Source organism: Pelodiscus sinensis, chromosome 3 (genome assembly GCF_049634645.1).
Source record: "Pelodiscus sinensis isolate JC-2024 chromosome 3, ASM4963464v1, whole genome shotgun sequence".
Classification (NCBI taxonomy): domain Eukaryota; kingdom Metazoa; phylum Chordata; order Testudines; family Trionychidae; genus Pelodiscus; species Pelodiscus sinensis.
In genome coordinates, this window is record NC_134713.1 from 28,399,966 (window position 1) to 28,421,048 (window position 21,083).

Here is a 21,083-nt window from a genome sequence, read left to right on the forward strand (position 1 = left end):
CTTACAGGGAGCCTGTTTAAAAGCTGGCTTCCTGCAGGCTCTGGCTCCTGTCTGCTACCTGCCCCCACCACCACTGCCTCTGATACAGAAGCAGCAGCATAGTGGGGGAGACTTGTGTGCAACCATTAGGATTACCAGATGGCTTAAAAAAAACCCTTGGACACACCTGACCTCGGAGGCGGGGGGGGGGGGGGGGAGGGTAGGGAGCGGCTGGGAGGGGAGCAGGGCTGGCTGGGGGAGATGGGGAGGGGTACCAGCTGGGCAGGAAGCAGGGCTGGCTGGGGGAGAACTGGACGGCAGGGAACGGGGCTGGCCAGGGGAGATCAGGGGGGGAACCGGCTGGCAGGAAGCAAGGCTGGCCAGGAGGGCGTTGGGAGAGTGGGACGAGAGAATCGGCTGGCAGGGAGCGTGGCTGGCCCGGGCACGCACAGATCCCGGGGTGCTGCCTGTCCCACGCAGAGTACCGGCGGAACATGAGCGAGTTTGGCCCCGGAGATTCCATCCTGCCCTGCCCTCCTCCTCTCTACTGTGTAGTTGCGTACTGCCTGGCTGGTGCATACGCTCTCGCAGTGTGAGCGTGTCCACCAGACAGACAGTACATAACTACGTACTGATACTCATAATAATAAAACTTAATTAGAGGTCATTTACATGTCCAGTATTTACTCAATTTGTTTCCCGGACAGAAAGCTCAAATACCAGACTGTCTAGTTCAAAACGGGACACCTGGCAACCCTAGCAACCATGAAAGTTAACTGATGAGCCCAAGCTCATTGGTTAACCATTTAAATGTGTATATTAACACATCCCTATTATCCACCATCTTATATTTTATGTCACATAAAGCATTTTAGGGTATAGTCTGTTTAAAAAAAACCCCAAAAAACCAAAAAAACCCTCTGCGGAATATTTTAAAGTAATAGTTTCATATTATGTAAAATTTTATTTACTCGAGGACTTCTTGTCACTCAGTTAATTCCTATATAGACTTATTTAATTTTTTTTATTCTGATGATGAACTTAATATCATTAATGATTATGAGCTGTCTAAAGTCTATTTTCCTATTTGGAAGGTAGGTAAACTTTTGGGAATGATTCTTTTGAATAAGTACATCTCGATTTTATGAGAGACACAACATGGGTGAGGTAATATCTTTAATAGGACAAACTTCTGTTGGTGAGAGAGAGAACCTTTCAAGCTAATATCCTGGGACTGGCATATCTACAAAAATACTGTATACAACAGTAGATGATCTTAATTTAACATATTTATTATTATAACCCTCAAAGTATTATAACACTAAAACCAAAAAGTTTCATTTTAAAAAATAGTTCTGGCTCCTAGGTAAGAGCAATGTACTTTTTCATCAGCTCATTTACTAAATTTAAGCATTTAAAAGCAGGGGAATTCATCCAAATCACTTAATAATAAAATACTGAAACTTGTAGGCTGGATAAGGAGGCCAATAACTTCAACTCCAAAACACCCAGGTTTCCATCATGTGAGCTAAAGGAAGATATCTGTTAGCTCTTGAAGGATACTTATGTGTTTTCTAAAAGGCAAACAGCCAATGGGGGCCAATATGCCTACATCCACACACGTGAACTTGATTCTGCTACCACTAAAGACTGGCAAATAATTTCTATTGGCACCATTGGGTGAAAGTTTGGGTCCCAAACTATCCACGACAACCAACTCTAATTACCACAGTGGGCAACCTGTGGCCCTTCAGGGTTCTGTTTGACCCACAAGACATTTTGTTTACCGTTGCCCATGCACAGGGTTGCCAGATTCCACTCATTTCCATCTGTGTATTTCTTTCCCCCAGTTTTACTAAAGTGACATGCAAGTTAGGGATGTTAAATTTAGATTAACTAATCGAATAGTTAATGGGACCCCCTTCGACTATTTGATTAGTTGATAAGGGCATCTCCACCTTTGAATTGTAACAAGAGCCCTGCCTGGCTCTTGCTACAGTTGAAAAGCAGAAGCCTTGCAGGCACCCTCCTTTTGGTGTCTGAGCCTTTGAAATGTACAAGAGCCATGGTGGGGCTCTTGTACATTTCAAAAGGAAGCCCTGCAGGGAGCATGGGGACTCCCCAGCAGGGCTCTTGAACATTTCAGAAGCAGAATCACAGCAGAACTGGTGTAAGCAGAGACTGCTTCAGTAGCCACATGCGCCATTTCCTGCTGTGCCTCCACCTCCCCTACCCCTCACAAAGACAGTGCTGGAGGACCGGCTTTTAAGCCAGCTCCACCCAGCACCAGATCCTGCTCCCCCACTTGCTGCCTTCTGCTTATGGGATAGTCGACTAGGCATTTACATCCTTAATGTAAGTAAAGCAAGGATAATGAAGTGAGGTGCATGATGACTGCATACAACATTGACAGTAAGAGTCATGTGCTCCTGCATCCAATGAAAGCAATGCTACAATTCAATCAGAACACCCTGCAAATTCTAGGTATGAAAGTGCAGTTAGCAAAGCTACCCTATTCTAAGAGACCATCTGAGTTACAACTATCTTGTGGCCCACTGAAATAAAGGAGGACCACTCATGCGGCCCACTCACTAGCCTAGGTTGCCCATTGCTGAATTAAAGCCTATATTATCTCAGAAATAACTGGCACCCATATTTTGAGGGAGACTTTACTATATAGAATGTTTGAAGGGGAGATAGTGACAAGTAGCTTTTGATCAAAAGGGTGACAAAGACATAGGGTGACAGACATCAGACATAAGTCAAAATTTTAAATGAGGGTATTATTTTACTGTTCTATATCTTACTGTTTCAAATGAGGGTATTATTTTATAACGCACTGTTTGATACGGTCTTGCATGATCTTCTTATCAATAAACTAGGCAAATACAACTTAGATGGGGCTACTATAAGGTGGGTGCATAACTGGCTGGATAACCATACTCAGAAAGTAGTTATTAATGGTTCACAATCCTGCGGGAAAGGTATAACAAGTGGGGTTCCGCAGGGGTCTGTTTTGGGACCGGCTCTGTTCAATATCTTCATCAACGATTTAGATATTGGCATAGAAAGTACGCTTATTAAGTTTGCAGATGATACCAAGCTGGGAGGGTTTGCGACTAATCTGGAGGATAGGGTCATAAATCAAAATGATCTGGACGAATTGGAGAAATGGTCTGAGGTAAACATGATGAAGTTTAATAACGACAAATGCAAAGTGCTCCACTTAGGAAGGAACAATCAGTTTCACACATACAGAATGGGAAGCGACTGTCTAGAAAGGAGTACGGCAGAAAGAGATCTAGGGGTTATAGTGGACCACAAGCTGAATATGAGTCAGCAGTGTGATGCGGTTGCAAAAAAAGCAAACATGATTCTGGGATGCATTAACAGGTGTGTTGTGAGCAAGACACGAGAAGTCATTCTTCTGCTGTACTCTGTGCTGGTTAGGAATAAGGGATCTTTCGGAAAAGGCTTTATTTTCCGAAAGATCCCCGTCTAGACTGGTGCTTTTTTCCGGCAAAGCTCCGAGCCAGAAAAAAGCGGCAGCCATGTTTATGCAAATGAAGTGAGGGGGATTTAAATCATTTGCACATGCAATTGTGATGTGTCTAATTTGCATCCCTTTTACAGAAAAGGGATGCAGTCTAGAAACAGCCTTGGAGTATTGTGTCCACTTCTGGGCACCACATTTCAAGAAAGATATGGAGAAATTGGGGAGGGTCCAGAGAAGAGCAACAAGAATGATTAAAGGTCTAGAGAACATGACCTATGAAGAAAGACTGAAAGAACTGGGTTTGTTTAGTTTAGAAAAGAGAAGATTGAGGGGAGACATGATACAGTTTTCAGGTATCTAAAAGGGTGTCATAAGGAGGAGGGAGAAAACTTATTCATCTTGGCCTCTGAGGAGAGAACAAGAAGCAATGGGCTTAAACTGCAGTAAGGGAGGTTTAGGTTGGACATTAGGAAAAAGTTCCTGTCAGGGTAGTGAAACACTGGAATAAATTGCCCAGGGAGGTTGTGGAATCTCCATCTGTGGAGATATTTAAGAGTAGTTTAGATAAATGTCTATCAGGGATGGTCTAGACAGTATTTGGTCCTGCTAGGAGGGCAGGGGACTGGACTCAATGACCTTTCGAGGTCCCTTCCAGTTCTACTATTCTATGATTCCATAACATATCTTAATTTTCAGATTTTGCAAAAACTTCTCTTTACTTCACAGTAGATCTGACAATTTCCAGGCCAAATTAATTTTCTAAACCAAAGTGGGCTAAGTTATGACTTTATAATGAAGATCTGCAACCACCCTTCTTTATTAACCTAATTCTATATAGCTATATTTGAGATGATTTTTTCCTCCTCTTTATTCACTAGGCCCTCTCATATTATTAAAATATGTACATGTATATAAACAGAAGAACAAGACATGTATATGACGAAGCATGTCAATCATTTACTGTTAACTCTTGTCCTCACCATATCTTTTTCTTGTCATTTATTCACTGCTATATCCTATGAAATTTAAGTATTGTTTCTTGCAACATGATGAACATCCTCAACAGTCACTGAACTAAATAGAATTTGCAAGAAGCACTCAACCTTCTTGGATTGGGTCTACAGGGTAACTGTAATATCTTTAGAGTTGGGACTTCATTTATTTTATTTTATTTTATAAAATGCCATGAATAGCATGGTAGAATAGCAACACATTGGCAGAGGTTTGTGTTATATACAATTACTTTCCTCTGCTTCTCCCTCAGATACTTTGATACTCTGGAAAGTTCTAAAAAACACCATAATACCATCTTCTTTCAAATCCCATGCCAAAACTAATATCTGCTGTGATTTCTTCAAAAACCTGTCCAATGAGAATAAGTAGACAAGAAGAAAATCGTTACTTCTCTTTCTAATTCAAAATATGCTTGTTTCACTGTAAATCTTTTCTACCACTTACACTTGGTGTGTCTTATTGTGACCCTAGAACAGGGCTACTCAACATGTGGCACATGGGACGCATGCTGCCCCACCGCCTGTTTATTTGTGGCTCGTGGTACGGTTTGGGTTTTTGCGGGGCTCAACACATGGCCCACAGGTGGGAGCCAAAACAAAAATGTAGTCAATATAATGGTCTTCTGTTGATATGTGTATTAGTAGTTAAATTCCTGGACTGTCATTGCTCATTAAAAGTGCTGTCATATGGGTGGAAATCCGGTAAATGTTGCATTTTATTAATATCAGTAGAACTGACTTAAATGGGGCCTGTGTGTTGTGTACTCTTGCCTTAATCTTTGTATTCATGCCTGTCAGTGTGAAAGAAGCTATTTGCATATTTTTGCATATATATTTGCATGCATATGCAACCACACTTAAGTTGCGGCCTCAGCATGTGCTGTGAGGTATCATTGTGGCCCCAGGAGCTTCTAAAGTTGAGTAGCCCTGCCCTGGAACGTAAATTATTTGGAGAAGGAATTATCTTTCTACTTCATGTAAACAGAATAACCAGTTTCCCTGGTTAGGTGCAAGGCACTATTATTTTAAGACTTATAATACACATTCCTGTAGATTCTGTTGTAAGACCTCAGAATGATTTAGTGCTGAAACATACTTTTCATACTTTGAGTACAGACAGAGCACATATACTGACAAAAAGAGTATAAACTTTATTTTAAAATTACAGATTACTAAAATACCTTTCAGAATGGCACTTTATGTTGTGACATGGTGAGTTTTCTCAAAGTTTGAAAATAGGAAATAAGGACTATATTCATTGGGTAAATAATTGGCTATGAACAGTTTTTTGTATCTTATAACCAGGGCTCGACAAATAATACAATCTATTCACCACAGGCGAGTAGATTGTAACCTGGAAGAGCCGGGTTCGGGAGATCTGTGCATGCGCAGAACGATCTGTGCATGTGCAGATCGCCGGACAGCGCGGCTAGCTAGCGGAGCTCACCATGGTTCAGCGAGCCCCGCTTATGACTATCAATACTCCTGAAGGTTTCTCTGTTCTAGAGTAACACTGACTGCCAGTAGATAATGACTCAGAATTAGCTAATAGCTATCTCTCAGGCAATCCTTCTGAAATGCTACCTCAAAATTTTTAACTAAAGATTTTTAAAGAGCCATGCTTTAAATAGCTAGACCCCCAAGTTAAGCCTACCCCTGCCTCCCAAATTAAGGTGTCTCAATCTTGTGGACACCCCTGTATTCCTTTTGATTTTACTGGTCTTATTCTCACAAGTAAAGTTTGGGTGGGATTAAAATATAAGTGTTCCTGGCTTCCAAACTTGGGCTCATTCCTGTTAGCCATGCTGTGTCTGCCTACCACTTTGTGTAATTTTTGTTTAAAAGTTTAGATTTTTTTATCATCTCAGTTTTATAGCAATAATAAACAGTGACATCTGACCAAGTTTGCATGACAAAGGTACATTTGGGTATACACTAGTGATAGTACTTTGTTATCAGATAGTGAAAAGCTTTGACTTTAAGACCAAATGAATTTATCAATAGTCTTCCTTAGGCTGCAGGAGAAATTAAGTAAATTATGAAGAAGCTAGGCATGTTGGATCAATCCATGCCTGGTATAACTCCAATAAAATTCATGAAGTTACATTGGGGATTAAGTTTAATACATTTTTCCCTAATTGTCAAAGGCCTCAGGTTAGCAGCAGGCAATTTAGGCCTTGTGGTATACAGGCAGTCCCCGGGTTACATGGATCCGACTTACATCGGATTCCCTACTTACAAACGGGATGAGGCAACCCCGCACTAGCTGCCTTTCCCCCCAGCAGACCAGGGAGACGTGAAGCTAGCGCCCCACCCAGCAGACCAGGGAGACGCGGAACGGCTTTTCTCAGCAGACACCTCAGCTTGATAATAAAGGACTGAGGGAAGTGAGGTGTGGGAGAATAAAACTGAGCTCTGGAGAAATGTTTGGCTAGAGTTTCCCCTACAATATGTACCAGTTCCGACTTACATACAAATTCAACTTAAGAACAAACCTACAGTCCCTATCTTGTACGTAACCCGGGGACTGCCTGTATATGTCAGTGAATATCATCATTCTTAAACAGTCTTATTATTTGTTAAAACTGTTTTAAAGAACTAATTAATCTCTTTGCAATATTATGCCAGGGGGTATATACAATAATTGCATGTATGGCCTGAAGTCGTATTTCCAGGTATTCCATCATAAAATATAAAAGCACATGTGGAAAGAGCAAAGTATTCTGGTACTAGCAAACTTATATATCTTTTAAAACGTATTGTTCTTTTCTAACGAAAAAACCTTGTGTAATTTGGTTCTGAAATTAGATACTCAGATGCTGCATTGATGAATGGTATAGAAATGAATGGATTCTGTTTTTATGGATCAAATTATCTTGATAACGTGTGTACTCCCAAAGACTTTAAACTAACTATTTTTGTGAATAGTGTAAACAAAATTATAGTCCTTTTTGAATAACATGAAAACCATTAGTGGAATTCTTGATTATACATCCCAAAAGAAGGAGAGGTTGTACCTGAAAAAAAATCAGGATACTTTTTGAGTGGTTCTCTGTCATTGGTCCTTACTTCTTATTCAATTTTACCCATGGCTCCAAGTAGTTGCTAGTATGAAGCAGTGGTATAGAGGCAGTCCCCAGCCACATCCTGGGATGCTGCTTTGACTAGCAAATTAAATCTGGTAGAGAGCAGCTATGAGAGGAAATGCCGATTCCCAGCATATTAAGCGTGCTTTGACAGATCAGGTGAAGGATACCTCTTGGATGAACAGTTGGAAAGCTATTGCAAAATTATACTGTAGAACAGGAGTGGGGAACTTATGGTTTAGGGGCTGGATCTGTCCCTCATCTTGCCTGCATCCAGTCCCTGAGGCTTGCCCCCCCCCCAGCATTGGAGAGCTGGTGCTCCAGCACTGTGGCCCCCCATCCCACCCAAACCCTGCACCCCCTCTCTGCTCCTACATTCTACCTACTGCACAGCCATACCACCCCAGACAGCTTCTGCACCCTCCAGACCCACCAACTCCCAATCTACTCCTGCATCCACCCTCTTGTCCAGACCCACACCCCTCCCACACACTGAACTCCTCATTGTTGGCTCCACTCTAGAGTGTAGAGGGGCCCATAAAATAAACTAGCCTGCCTTTTACCCCCAGGCCTTTGTGCTATGGTCTTCTTACATAAACAAAAACTCTCACACACAGGCATTCAGACATCATTAAGAAAGTCCTGCAATGATAAGTGTTGATGAACACTGGAAGTTACACTCACAAACCTGCACATAAGTAATCTGAAACTCTGGTTGCTCATCTTTGATTCATGGGCAGCAAGCATGTCTGACAACACCCAAGGTGACTGAGCAGCTTTTTTCAGCATTTCTAGAAGGAAAAGGGCTAGATTACATGCCCTAAATATTGCCATGAATAATGTGCAGTCATGTGGTGACATCATCAGCTAATGTTTGGCAGTGGAAACTGCAGTAAGGCAAAGTGTTTATGCTCCACAACTGTTCACACTGTTCATTGACTATATCACGAATAATGTAATTGCATGAGGCAACTGAAGATTTGTATGTACAAATGATGAAGTACAATTAGAATACCTCATTTTTGCTGATGACACTTACCTGCTTAGTTCTACACATTGCTTAATCGAAAAAAAACAAAAACCAAGTTTTTGGTAAATGAAACAAAAACAAGTTGGTTTGTTTTCAGGAAGGGAAAAACAAAATATATGGCACTCAATGTCCCAAATGCTATCCGAGAGTATACTGAGAAATACTAGAAGAAAAAAACTCATGTTACCTATCTAAGAAATGAGATGTGCAATGATGGTGACACCTTACTAGATGTCAAACAACAAATATCAAAAGCAGCAAGCAACTTTTATACACTTGAAAAAAGACTGATAAAAATAGCATGATTAGTACCAATAAAAATGAATAAATATAAATAAATAAAATAAAAATAAATATCAGCATATCTGTTCTTCTTTATGGAGCAAAGCCATGGAAACCTACAACAGAAATTGATAAGAAAATCAACTAATTCCAAAGTACATGCCTGCAGAAGATCTTCAGATTCCACTGGCAAAGAGTTTCTTGTGACATGAGACACTAGGTCAGACCTGGGCAAAATATGGCTCGCGGACTGGATCCGGACCACCAAGCCACCGGATCCAGCTTACGGATGCTGCACGGAACCCCAGGAAGGCTACTTGCTTGCCTAGCCCCACCCATACACTCAGAAATGCAGTGTGGAGCGGTTTCACTTTAAAAATTGAGCCTGGAGGGAAGAGGGGAAGCTTTGATAGCTGTTCCCATCTGACTTCTAGCCAGAAACTGGCCAATGGGAGCTGACTGTTTCAATAACAGGCAGGCTCCTAGTTATTCACAGAGCACATGGCTGCAGCCTGTGGGGGGGCAGGGCAGGCAGGGAAGCTGATTCAGAAACAGGCTGCTAGTTGGTAAGTCTCCTGGACAGAGGCTGCCTCTGGCACCCCAGCTCCACCCTTCCTCAACCTTCTAACCCCCACTCCACATACTCAAATCCTCTGCCCCCATCCTGCACCCTTACCCCCTCCCAGATCCATCACCCCAATCCCCTACCACAGATATCAGTCCCTTTCTGCCGTAGGTCACACCCCTGCACTCCCTCCTATACTGCAGTTCCCTGCTCTCAGTCACAATCCAGCCCCCTGCACACCAGTCCAGTGCCCCAGGTCATAACTGCCTCCTTCACTCAAACTCCCTCTCTTACCCCAAGCTCCCTTCTGCATCTAACCTGCATCCCAGACTCCACACCTCCACCGTTAATATCATGGAAGAATGTGACCCTCAATCACTTTCCAAATTCTTGGATTGGCCCCCCGTCAACAATTATTGCCCACCCCTGTTTTAAGTAGAGCAAACCAACCTAAAAAAAATATGGTAAGAAGAAGATAAAAACATTTAGAACACACTTTATGGCTGCTACCAATATGATTTCCACATCAAGTGATAACATGGATACCACCTAAGAAGAGAAAAAGACGGCAACCTAGAGAAATACGCAGAACAACAAAGAAAGAAGCCAAATCCATCAACATGGCACTCAGAAGCCCAAACAGACCAACACAAGAATGAAATAAATGGTGGAAACTATGGACACAGAATGCAGGAGGATAACTAAAAGAAGTAATTTACTGCAACTGATGGATCATGTACACTGTGGTTATTCTATAAGAAAAACAAGACTGCTCACCGAAGGCAACATGGAACATGCAGATTCTAATGGATTGATATAACACATCAAAACCTGAAAAATATATACCATTAACTAAAAGGGAACTTGCCAGATACAGCATTGACCTAGCTGCCATCAGCAAACTGAATTTCAAAGGCTCCATAAAAGACCTAAGAGAAAAGAAAAAGGAAACCACAGAGGAAGACAAAATATATACCTCTGGTTTTGCTCTTAAAGTCAGCCTCCTGAAATCACCAAAAATCTTATCTGTGGCTAAAAATGAATGCCTAATAACTGTGATTTCCCACTGGAAATTCATATTTTGTGATTCTTATCAGTGCTTATGCTACAATTACAAACAGTACAGAAGAAATTTAAAAAAAAAGTTGTATTCTGATTTGGATGACATAATCAAATCTATACCCAGTCATTAACAGGAGTATTGTGAGCAAGACACAAGAAGTCATTCTTCCGCACTACTCTGCACTGATTGGTCCTCAATAGGAGTACCGTGTCCAGTTCTGGGCACCACATTTCAAGAAAGACGTGGAGAAATTGGAGAAGATCCAGAGAGGAGCAACAAGAATGATTAAAGGTCTAGAGAAAATGACCTATGAAGGAAGACTGAAAGAATTGGGGCTTGTTTAGTTTGGAAAGGAGAAGACTGAGAGGGGACATGATAGTGGTTTTCAGATATCTAAAAGGGTGTCATAAGGAGGAGGGAGAAAACTTGTTCATCTTGGCCTCTGGGAATAGAACAAGAAGCAATGGGCTTAAGCTGCAGCAAGGGAGATTTAGGTTGGACATTAGGAAAAACTTCCTGTCAGGGCAGTTAAACACTGGAATAAGTTGCCTAGGGAGGTTGTGGAATCTCTATCTCTGGGGATATTTAAGAGCAGATTAGACAGACATCTATCAGGAATGGTCTAGATGGTGCTGGGTCCTGCCATGATGGCAGAGGACAGGACTCTACCTCTTGAGGTCCCTTCCAGTTCTACTGTTCTATGATTCTATGAAGACATGCTTCTAACAGACTTTAATGCCAGTGAAAAAGACATTGAAGCTTGGAACGGTGTAATAAAAAACAAATCAGCAATATAAACAGCAATGATCTCCTCTTACTCATTAAATATTCTGACCATGACCTCTTTATTACTAAAACAATCTTCTAATTTGATGGTCAAGGGACAACACCATTATAAAAATGATGTGAAGATAATAGGATAATCAGAGCCATTTTCAATATACATGTTTTTGCCCCCCATCAAAACAATGCTGACCAGATTAAATCAAAATTAATCACAGCAAAATTGGGAGATATTTCATCAAGAAAAAAATGAGGTAAAAGAGGAAATATTTGGTTGTACAGGTTGTACCTCCTTTAACAGGAGGTCTGGAAACTGTTTCTGGAACCAAAGAGTCCAGGTATAAGGGGATTGGGGGTGACTCAGCCAGGAGCCCTGTGTTGAAGGAGGGAAGCACAGCAGGGAGTTCTGGCCCCTGCTGCCGGGTGGTAGTGGGGGGCCAGGAGCGGCTGCAGAGTCCTGGCAGCCATGGAGCCTTGGTCCTGGCAGCCACAGAGGCTGTGGAGCCCCAGCAGCTGTGGCAGCCATAGTGCCCCAGCAGACCCAGAAGCTACAGAGCCCAGGCAGCCACAGAGCTCCAGCCTGGGGAGCCATAGCTGGGAATGCAGCAGCAGGGCTCAGCTTGAGTCCTAGCTGGAGGCAGTATGGGCCATTTTGGGAGAGACTTCCCCTTGTTCCGCAAATCCTCTTGTTCGGGACCAGTCAGGTCCTCCGTGTGCCAGACGAGGGAGGTCCAACCTGTACTGTGTCATTATCTAGTTACTCACTTAAAAAGTGAAATATATTCAAGTTGACCATCAGTCAAGTCTTAGAAGAAACTGATCAAGAATCAAAACAAATTGAATTGGTTTGATTAAAATGATGAAAAGAAAGCCTTATGCCAATAGTAACAACACAAAGTTGTTTTGCAATTCCCTGAGAGGCATTTATGGTAGGGATGTTAAATTTAGTTTAATGAACTAATTGACTAGTCTATGGATTTTCCATCAACTGGGCAATAAGTGGGTTACTTCCCAGCGGGGTTACTTCCCAGTCCAGGATCTAATGCCACTATGGCTCTGCCTTTTAAATGTATTAAGAGCATGTCGGATATTTATACGTTAAAAAGGTTTTTGTGTGTGTGTGTGTGAGAGAGAGAGAGAGAGAGAGAGAGAACCTAGCGCAAGCAGGAATCAGCTGTCCTGGCTCATGCTGGGTTCCCCTCGCTGCACTTCTGATTTTTAAATGTTTTTAAAGCAGAGGCACAGATTCTGGGACTGAGCACAAGCTGGGAATCAGCTGATACCCAGCTCGTGCCCGGTCCCCACTACCTCCCTGCCTCCCATGCCACCCATGGAGACAGTGCTGGGGGAGAAACTGGCTTTTAAGATGGTTCCCCCTAGCACCAGCTCCTCCCCCATGCTGCCTCTGAAAAAGGCAGCAAGGGGCATGGAGCGACTAGTTGAGGGACTAGTCATTTATATTCCTAATTTATGGTCCATTGAAATTGAGACTAGCACCACTGAAGAGTTCAGATTAATATACAAAAAGGTAACAAATCCTCATTGGTCTCTTCTTTGCCTCCATTCTGAATGCAACTGATAGTTTTCAACATACATATAAATTGAAGAAGCCAGGCAGTTGGGGCACTTGGTTGCAGCTGCTCCCATCTGGGCTCCTGGGACTCTCCTGCAAGTTGCCTTGCTAAGAAGCAGGCAGCCAGGCAGGTTAAAGGGGCTGGTTGGGGGCGTGCAGCTATGCATATCCAGAACTCTGCTGCTCTTCTTCCCCTGACAATCAGGGAATGAGAGGAAAGCGCACACTTTGAATGCTTTCCTCTTGCTCCCAGCTGCAGAGCTGAGGGAAGGGGCAAAGGAGGAATGTAGCATGCTCTGCACTTCCCCCTCACTTGCTGATTGTCAGGAGAAAAGGAATAGCAGACGCAACTTAGTATTTGTGGCCACAGCTCCCCACCCCTGAAATGGTGCCCTTGCCCCTCTCCACTTACCCTTATACTCCTCAGCCTCCTCCCTTGATGCCTGCACTCCTCTCATACCCTGAGCTCCTCCTCATACCACAGTACCTGTAAGAAACGTAAGTTACTTTCACCCCTGCGGGGAAGAAAATCACAGCTTCATGTTATTCAAGCTATTGAGTGCCAATAAACATACACTGCTGTCAATCTATGTCATAATCAGAAATACTCTGGATACAGGTCACTCTTTTGCCCAAGCTGCAGATGAACATTGCTGTTTCTGTACCTATACTCTCAAAATTGTGAGCTAACAGAAGTCTCATTAGATTTACTCATCTCCAAATTTTGAGTGACAACTGGGTACTCACTTTGAAAAAGTCCTTAAGCTCCAGAAAAGTCACTGAAAGCCACTTTATAGCAAGAATTGGAGGATCTAGATAACAGTGCACTATTCCATAAACTCTTTCATTATGCAAATTAGGAGAATGAAATACTTAATAAAGATAACCTTTAATGCAGAGGTTGGCAATAATTTTAACAGGGGGACCACTCCAAGAATTTTGGTAAGTGGTCATGGATCACACTTTTCTATTATATTAATGGAGAGGGTGTGAGGTCTAGGATGGTGTTTGGCTGCAGATGGAAGCTGCAGGCAGAGGACTGGGATGTAGGAGGGAATACAGGATCCAGGAGGGATTTGGGAGCAGGAAAGAGTTTCTCTATGGGGCAGGAGGTTGGGATGTGAAAGAAGGTGTGAGGTGCAAGCTCTGGTCCTGGCCAGAAAGTGCCTATCAAAAGCAGCTCCCAGGCAGTGGTGCACTCAGGCAGGCAGGCTACCTGCATGTCATGATGGCCCCATGCAACTCATCACAGGGGCTAGCTGCTACTGGAAAATATCTGTCTGTGTGCCCCTGGTGGGGAGGAAAACAGCAGGTCTCTGCATGCTGCCCATGTCCATGAGCACTGCCCCTGCAGCTCTCATTGGCTAATTTCTATAATGATGGTGCTGGGGGTGGAGGCACTGTATGGAAACCCACTGCTTCCCACCCTCCCAAAGGGGCATGCAAAGACATGGATGCTAGCAACAGCCAGCTTCTCCTGAGAGTGGTGTATTTGAGTCTGCGACAGGCAGACAGTTGGCCTGAATGCTGTATTGTGGGACTTTCAGCAACCTAGAGGGTCATGGTCCGATCCATGGACCATATTTTGCCCACTCCTGCATTAATACATAAGGAGAAATCAAGCACTATAAGTATAAAGATTTTGTATTAAAAAGACAGGCATATGAATGCAGACTATTCTAATATATGTATCAATCCTGGGTGCTACAGCGTGACTATCCATAGATTGCTGCAAGTCCCACTTCCTCCTAGTTCTACTGGTCCCTGAAGAAATAATTCTTGGTCTCATATATGCAACCACTATATTAGTCATTCAATTGTCACTGATTGCCAGAGCCAGAAGAGTACTCAGAAGTCACCTTCTACAGGACAGGCCCAACAAGGAAAATATCAGAAAACCACTGGTTATCACTTACAGCCCCAAGCTAAACCCTTCCAGTGCATCATTGACAATCTACAACCTATGCTGAAAAATAATCCCTCAGTCTCACAGAGTTTGGGAGGCAGGCCAGTCCTTACTTATACATGTCCATCCCTGATCTGAAGCATATACTCACCAGCAACCACACACACCACACCACAGAAACACTAACACTGGAGCCTATCCCTGCAACAAACTCCATTCCAACTCTGCCCACATATCTATTCTAGTGACACCTAACCACATCAACCGCACCATCAGGGGCTCATCCACCTGTACACCTGTTAATGTGATTTATGGCATCATGTGCCAACAATGCCTCTCTGCCTTGTATATTGGCAAAACCAGGCAGTCTCTTTGCCAAAGGATAAATGGACACAAATCAGACATCAAGAAAAGTAATATACAAAAAGCAGAAGAATACTTTAATCTCCCTGGACACTCAGTAACAGATGTAAAAGTAGCAGTCGTTTTACAAAAACCATCAAAACTAGACTGCAAAGAGAAACAGCAGAGCTGCAATTCATTTGCAAATCTAATACAAATTAGGACTGAATAAAGACTTAAAATGGTTCTCTCACTACAAAGGCAACTTTCCCTCTCTTGGTATTCACACTTCCCCATCAACTGATGGGAGTGAGCCACATCCATACTGACTGCTGACTGAACAGGCCTCATTAACACTGTTCCTATGCAACTCCCTTCTTTTGATATGCTAGTATATATATATATATATATATATATATATATATATATATATATATATATATATATATATATCCCAGCCTCTGACTTCCACTCTATGTATCTGACCAAGTGGTTTTTACCCATGAAAGTTTATGCCCAAATAAAACTGTCAGCCTGTAAGGTTTCACAGGATTTCTCATTGTTTTTGCAGATACAAATACAGCTACCCCTCTGTGAATTGTTACTGTACGTAGACATACGTATCTTGCTTTTAGTATCCCAAAAGAAAATATCACTATCATCTTGCAATTCATTTGCAAATTGAACACTGAGTGAATAAGTAGTGTCACTCTTAGCGTACTCAAGAAATAGTTTATTTAGCAGTGGGTAAAATAGGTATGTAAAATAATACTTATAGAAAGAAGACTTTATTAATATCACTGTTATTCAGTGGTAGCAAAGTCCCCTTGTGGTCTTTTCACAAGTTTTTTTTTATTCTGTTATCATGCACTTTGTTTGGCCATCATATAACACAACCATCCACAATATTACTACAGTGATACAATACTATCTGCATAACCATGGAGCGATATGATTTTGGGGAGGAGAATTAGCCAATTGTTTATATTCCTTAATAATCTCTGGTACATTGTCCACCTTTATCACATCCACATACTCCTGCAACAAACTAAGTTTTGCAAACCTCCATCCTAGTAGCTCTCAGTATGATTTTTTCCAAGTTCAAACTAGGCAATAACTATCACTGTAGCAATTAGCATCTTCAGACAATTGCCATTACTTTTCAGAGGGGACCTGTGCTCCAATCCTTATGTCCCACCTTAATGCTGTGGCTCCCCCTGCTTTCCTCATCCTGTTGTGTCAAATTACCAAACTCCTGACAACTGCTGATGCCAATGTAGTCTTTTGGGTAAGTTCCCCACTTTCCCCTTTCTTTAGCTCTGCTGCCACAGCACTCTTAGGTTTGACCTGCTCAACTGGCCCCATCAAGTGCTGACACTGTCCACAGCTCCACCCTACCAAGTACTCTCTTTAATCTACAGTCCCTTCTGCTCAGTGCTGATACCCCTCATTACCTTTGCTATTGCTGGTAGAGGCCCCTTAACCCCACCTTAACCGCCAGTAGTCGCACTCAATGCTCAGGCTTCCCCATTACCCCCCATCTCCATTGCCAGTGCCCCACTCCTAAGCTAGGGCTCCTCTTTACCTCCCCACTGACAGTGCTCCCTCCCCAACGTTGGGGCATCCTCACTGTCACCCCTTCCCCAATGCTGGAGTCTCCTAATTACTCTCCTCCCATCCAGACTTTGCCACGCCCCCGTTCTGTTAACGGTCTCTTCTTCACGACCGTTGTCCCAGCCACGCCCAGGCAAAGAGCGAACGGGGCGGGGGGAGGAAGAGCACTGCCCATAACCCAGCCCAACCGCCCCAGACTCGAGGCCACCGTCGAGTCGACGCTGAGGGGGAGGTGACGACGGGCCGCTTTGTCCCGCCCTCCTGCTGGGCGGGGATTGGGATCCGTCACCTGTCGGTCAAGGCGAGCATAAGTGTGGATTGGGCAGCGGAGCTGTCACTCCGCGGTTGGGCCGCTCCCGCCGCCTCCTCCGGCCCGTTGTTGTCACGACGTCGTTCGGGTTTTTCGCGCTGCCGTAGGGAGACAGGAGGGAAGCGGCTTCTCCTCCTCCTGTCTAGTCCCCGTTCTCCCGGGCCGGGGGCGGCGCCCTCGCCATGGCCACCAGCACCACGGGCTCCACGCTGCTGCAGCCCCTCAGCAACGCCGTGCGGCTGCCCATAGACCAGGTGAGGATGGGAGGCGCCCACCCTGCCCGGCTACTTGCAGGGAGAGGGGGCAGCCTGGGATAAGCCCCCTCCATGGCATCCCATCCCCCATCCCTCCTGTCCTCAACCCAGCCCCGGCATCTCTCCCTGCATGCTTCTCCTCCGCCCCCCAGCCCGTAGCACGGCTCTGTGTGTGTCTGCGGACCTTCCCCGTGCGTGCCCAGGCACCGGGGTGCCTGTGTGCACAATCCAGCCCTTTGTGCAGAAACGCTTGTGCCTGCATCCACCCATCTCTGACACTAGTATGTGTGTGCGCAAGATGTGATTAACTTGGGTATTCATCGGGTATGAGAGTAAGCGACAATGCTATTTGTGCAGGTGCACGGGGGCACCTCAGTGTTTTGACAGATACAAAAGAATACGTGAGATGGTATTTTTAATTGCAACACTTGTTATAAATTGTATTATAGATCTGTAATAAAATTGCGCCCATAATATAGTAATAGGTATATCTACAAATTGTTATGTGGTGGTTGATCCCTATGCGTGTGGGTAAGTAGTTTCACCAGAGGACTGGTAGAAGCCATACATTCTTTTCCTGGCTTTGTAATTACCTCTGTGTGGCCTCGGGGAAGACATTTAACCCTTTTTATTTTCAGCTGGAAAGGAGGGATAATATTGACTTGACCTCCCAGGGGTGTCATGAGTGTTAGTTAATGTCTGCAATTCATGGAATAGTCTTACATAAATACAAAGTACTATTTATTTTGTGCATATATCTATCTATATAAACACACTGTTTAATAATTAATATATACCTGTGGGAATTGCACTTCCTCAGTTACTTTTATCTCAGGATCTGTAAATACCTGATGCCTTATATTTCTCAACACATGGGAAATAGAAAGTATTACCCCTGTCTTAGAGAGTGGGAAACTGAGTTGTAGAGGTTGAGTGATTTACCCAAGGTCATATAGTATGTTTGTGAAAGAAATGGAAATAAAATGTGAACTTGGATGTCCTGATTCCCAGGATAAGCACTTTTACAAATATATATGTAGTGTTCATAAGAATTGTACTAGTACTGTGATGTATGGGTCACTAGAGAAACAATTTTAGAAGAAAGAATTACACTGTTTTTCTTGTTAATGTGTTAAAGCTGATCTGGGGCACAGCGTCTAAGTTTCTAAGGTGATAGAGTGCAAATAAAAGAAGCAAGGTAAGGAAAATAGAAAAACTGCTATTATATGTACATGGAGTGACTTTTAAATTTCATGGGCTTCACCAAACTGAGCGTCACAAGTGAAAAACAGTGTGGACTAAAAATTGAGGAAAGGAAACACTCTTAAAAAGAAGAATTTCAGTTTTAAATTATTCTTCTCCCCTAAAGATATAAAAGATATCTATGAGATATCACAGTTAGAAAAGCTCACAAAATCAGGCAATTCTAGTGAACTTGACACCAGGAATTATACTATTTAGAACTTGAATTGATTCAGTATGCATCTTGTATTGGTATCAAGGGCAGTATATGGCCTAGTGTCTGTACTCTTATTTCTAGATTGCAAGATCTTAAAGCAGGAACCACACCTTTTCTATTTCTGTAAAGCACCAAGAACTCACTTGGATGTTGTAAAATAAATAATAATGGATTTTATTTCATTTATGGCATGATTCCAGGACTTGACATTCATTATAACTTTCATCACTTTGTGGCATAAGATCACTTGTTAAAACTTCTTTTTATAAATATAAATATTGTTGATACACCATTTACAGTTATTTATCCAAAGCCTGAAAGACCTCCATCTAGAATCTTAATCTATGTAGATTATAACCTGTCTTGTTCTAGTGTTCTGCAACAGATGCTTCTGTAAAATAGGTGCTTTATGAAAAATACTTTGTCCATATGGAAGCTATATGGAAGTTTCCAGAGCAATATCAATGACAACTGAGTGTGTAGATTATAAACTCTGTAACAAGAATGTGAAAATATTTTTATCCCCTCATTTTTGTCGTACCCTGTTCTATGGACTATTAATGTTCATATGTAGATGTGTACAAGGGAGAATTGCTGTATATTTTCATTAGCCATTATTTAAGCAAGAATAATGTTTATTAGAGTATGGTTTCAAGGATTTGTGAAATTATATAACTCTGTAAGAAATTGTATTTATTGGATTGCTTACTTTAAAAAATCTGTAAAGCTGAGATTTTTGTATAACTAGTTTCATCACAAGACAGATGCATAAAGCTACATTTAATTAGAGAGTGAACATGAATGTTAGATGTAATCAAGTGGGATGAAACAGTGGAAGGAAAAGAAAAAGGAAACAAAGTATTTGGATAAATTGTGTATGTGCAAGGGTTATGAATGCCATTCAACAATAAAACACTAGAGATTAAAAAAGCAGGTGTGGCTGAACAAGGAAGTACAAAAGGAGTAAACTTTATAATTTTTATAGTAATATAGTTAAAGCTACATACTTCTCTTGTATGGAAGTTGTACCAGTTTGGCTCTGTCTTCACTGCCACATAAAGGTGGAATTTTACAGCAAGATAGGTAATGCATGTTAACTGTTTGCTGTAAAATCATAGTGGAGACAATACTCTAGTTTTTACAATGATGTAGGTAAGTGAAATCAAACCAAGGTGGAAGGTGTAATATTGACTTAGTCTAACTATAATTTAGTAAAAATGCCCTGTATTTTGTCTCTACTAAAATATTACAGCAATAGGATTAACATGTTAGCTATTTTGCAGTTAAAATAATTGAACTAAAATATTTTTTGTCTGTGAAGACAGACTAAAACTTTGATTTAAAGATATGATTTTTTTCAGAAAAAGCAGGCCTGTAGAGGTGTGTATGTGTGTGTGTGTGTGTGTGTGTGTGTGTGTGTGTGTGTGTGTGTGTGCGCGAACTCCCCCCCACCCCATGGTGTCCCACGGGGCTGATTCAGCCAAACGGCCCAGTCGTACAAGAGCTGATTCTGCCCCAGCCCTCCGGAGCAGCTGGGGAAGTGGTCTGTTTTGTGATCCTCTGGTTGACCACTTGAGATTGACTGGTCAACAGTGATTGATGTCTTGGGCACCCCAGATATAGGATGTAATTGGGTCCTGTTGGGCATCACTCAGGCATTGGGTAACCTAACATTTATTTCACTTCTACTTGCCTGTATATAGTCTTAAATGAAAATCTCTGAAGACGAAGACTAGAGTATTTTGGAATATTGTTTTTCACTTACAATATTATAGGAATATTCCAGAAGATAATTTCTATAAAACCTTTATTACTATATAAATTTTTAGTATATATAACAAAATCATGTTACCAATCTGTTTCCACTCAGATTTGTCATTAACCTCTCTTATACGCACTCTCTGCATGACTGTTTTGAACTCCTTCATATTTAAAAAAAATTGCGGTCAACATTTACAGGAAAAGCGCTCTCCCCCTCCCCCTCCCCCCAAAAAAATCCTGCATACAGGCCTGAATGGTTATGCAATAATTTGCATGTAGCCCAGGCTTTAGAAGGGCTATATGATGTCCTGCTTAGAAAAACAGAGTGCAGCCAAGGCTTGAAATCTATGCCAGGTGCCCACTACCTAGAAGTTTATTTGAAAGACTACGAAGGATGAATCCACCTGAGAGGTTCAAATCTAATGAGAGGACCATTCCTCTGTTTTCCTCTTCTGTGGCAAAAGGAGGAAAACTGGTGTGACAGATATGGCAATTTCCTGGAGAATCCTTGGGAAATTTTGTGTGTTTGGGGGCCATTTTATTAAATTAATGGTTTATGTACAGGGC

The 21,083-nt window shown here is 42.4% G+C and overlaps 1 protein-coding gene and 1 long non-coding RNA gene across 5 annotated transcripts in view; one reads left to right on the forward strand and one right to left on the reverse strand.

Annotated features, from left to right (window-relative positions):
• Positions 1–232: 232 nt before the first annotated feature.
• Positions 233–21,083, reverse strand: part of LOC112545881 (uncharacterized) — a 55,035-nt gene continuing 34,184 nt past the window's right edge. For 2 of the 3 annotated variants that reach the window (XR_012902528.1, XR_012902526.1), the window contains exons 3-5: positions 13,283–13,357; positions 8,263–8,365; positions 233–4,837 (exon numbers count right to left, since the gene is read on the reverse strand). This is a non-coding gene — a long non-coding RNA (uncharacterized LOC112545881). Of the gene's footprint in view, positions 4,838–8,262; positions 8,366–13,282; positions 13,358–16,316; positions 16,697–21,083 lie in introns of those variants that run through there. The other variant, XR_012902527.1, reaches the window with a different exon arrangement.
• Positions 16,958–21,083, forward strand: part of MBOAT2 (membrane bound glycerophospholipid O-acyltransferase 2) — a 173,560-nt gene continuing 169,434 nt past the window's right edge. For both annotated transcript variants that reach the window (XM_006123617.4, XM_075923525.1), the window contains exon 1: positions 16,958–17,296. In XM_006123617.4, coding sequence (XP_006123679.1) covers positions 17,225–17,296 — 72 coding nt within the window. In that variant the 5' untranslated portion in view covers positions 16,958–17,224. The remainder of the gene's footprint in view (positions 17,297–21,083) is intronic.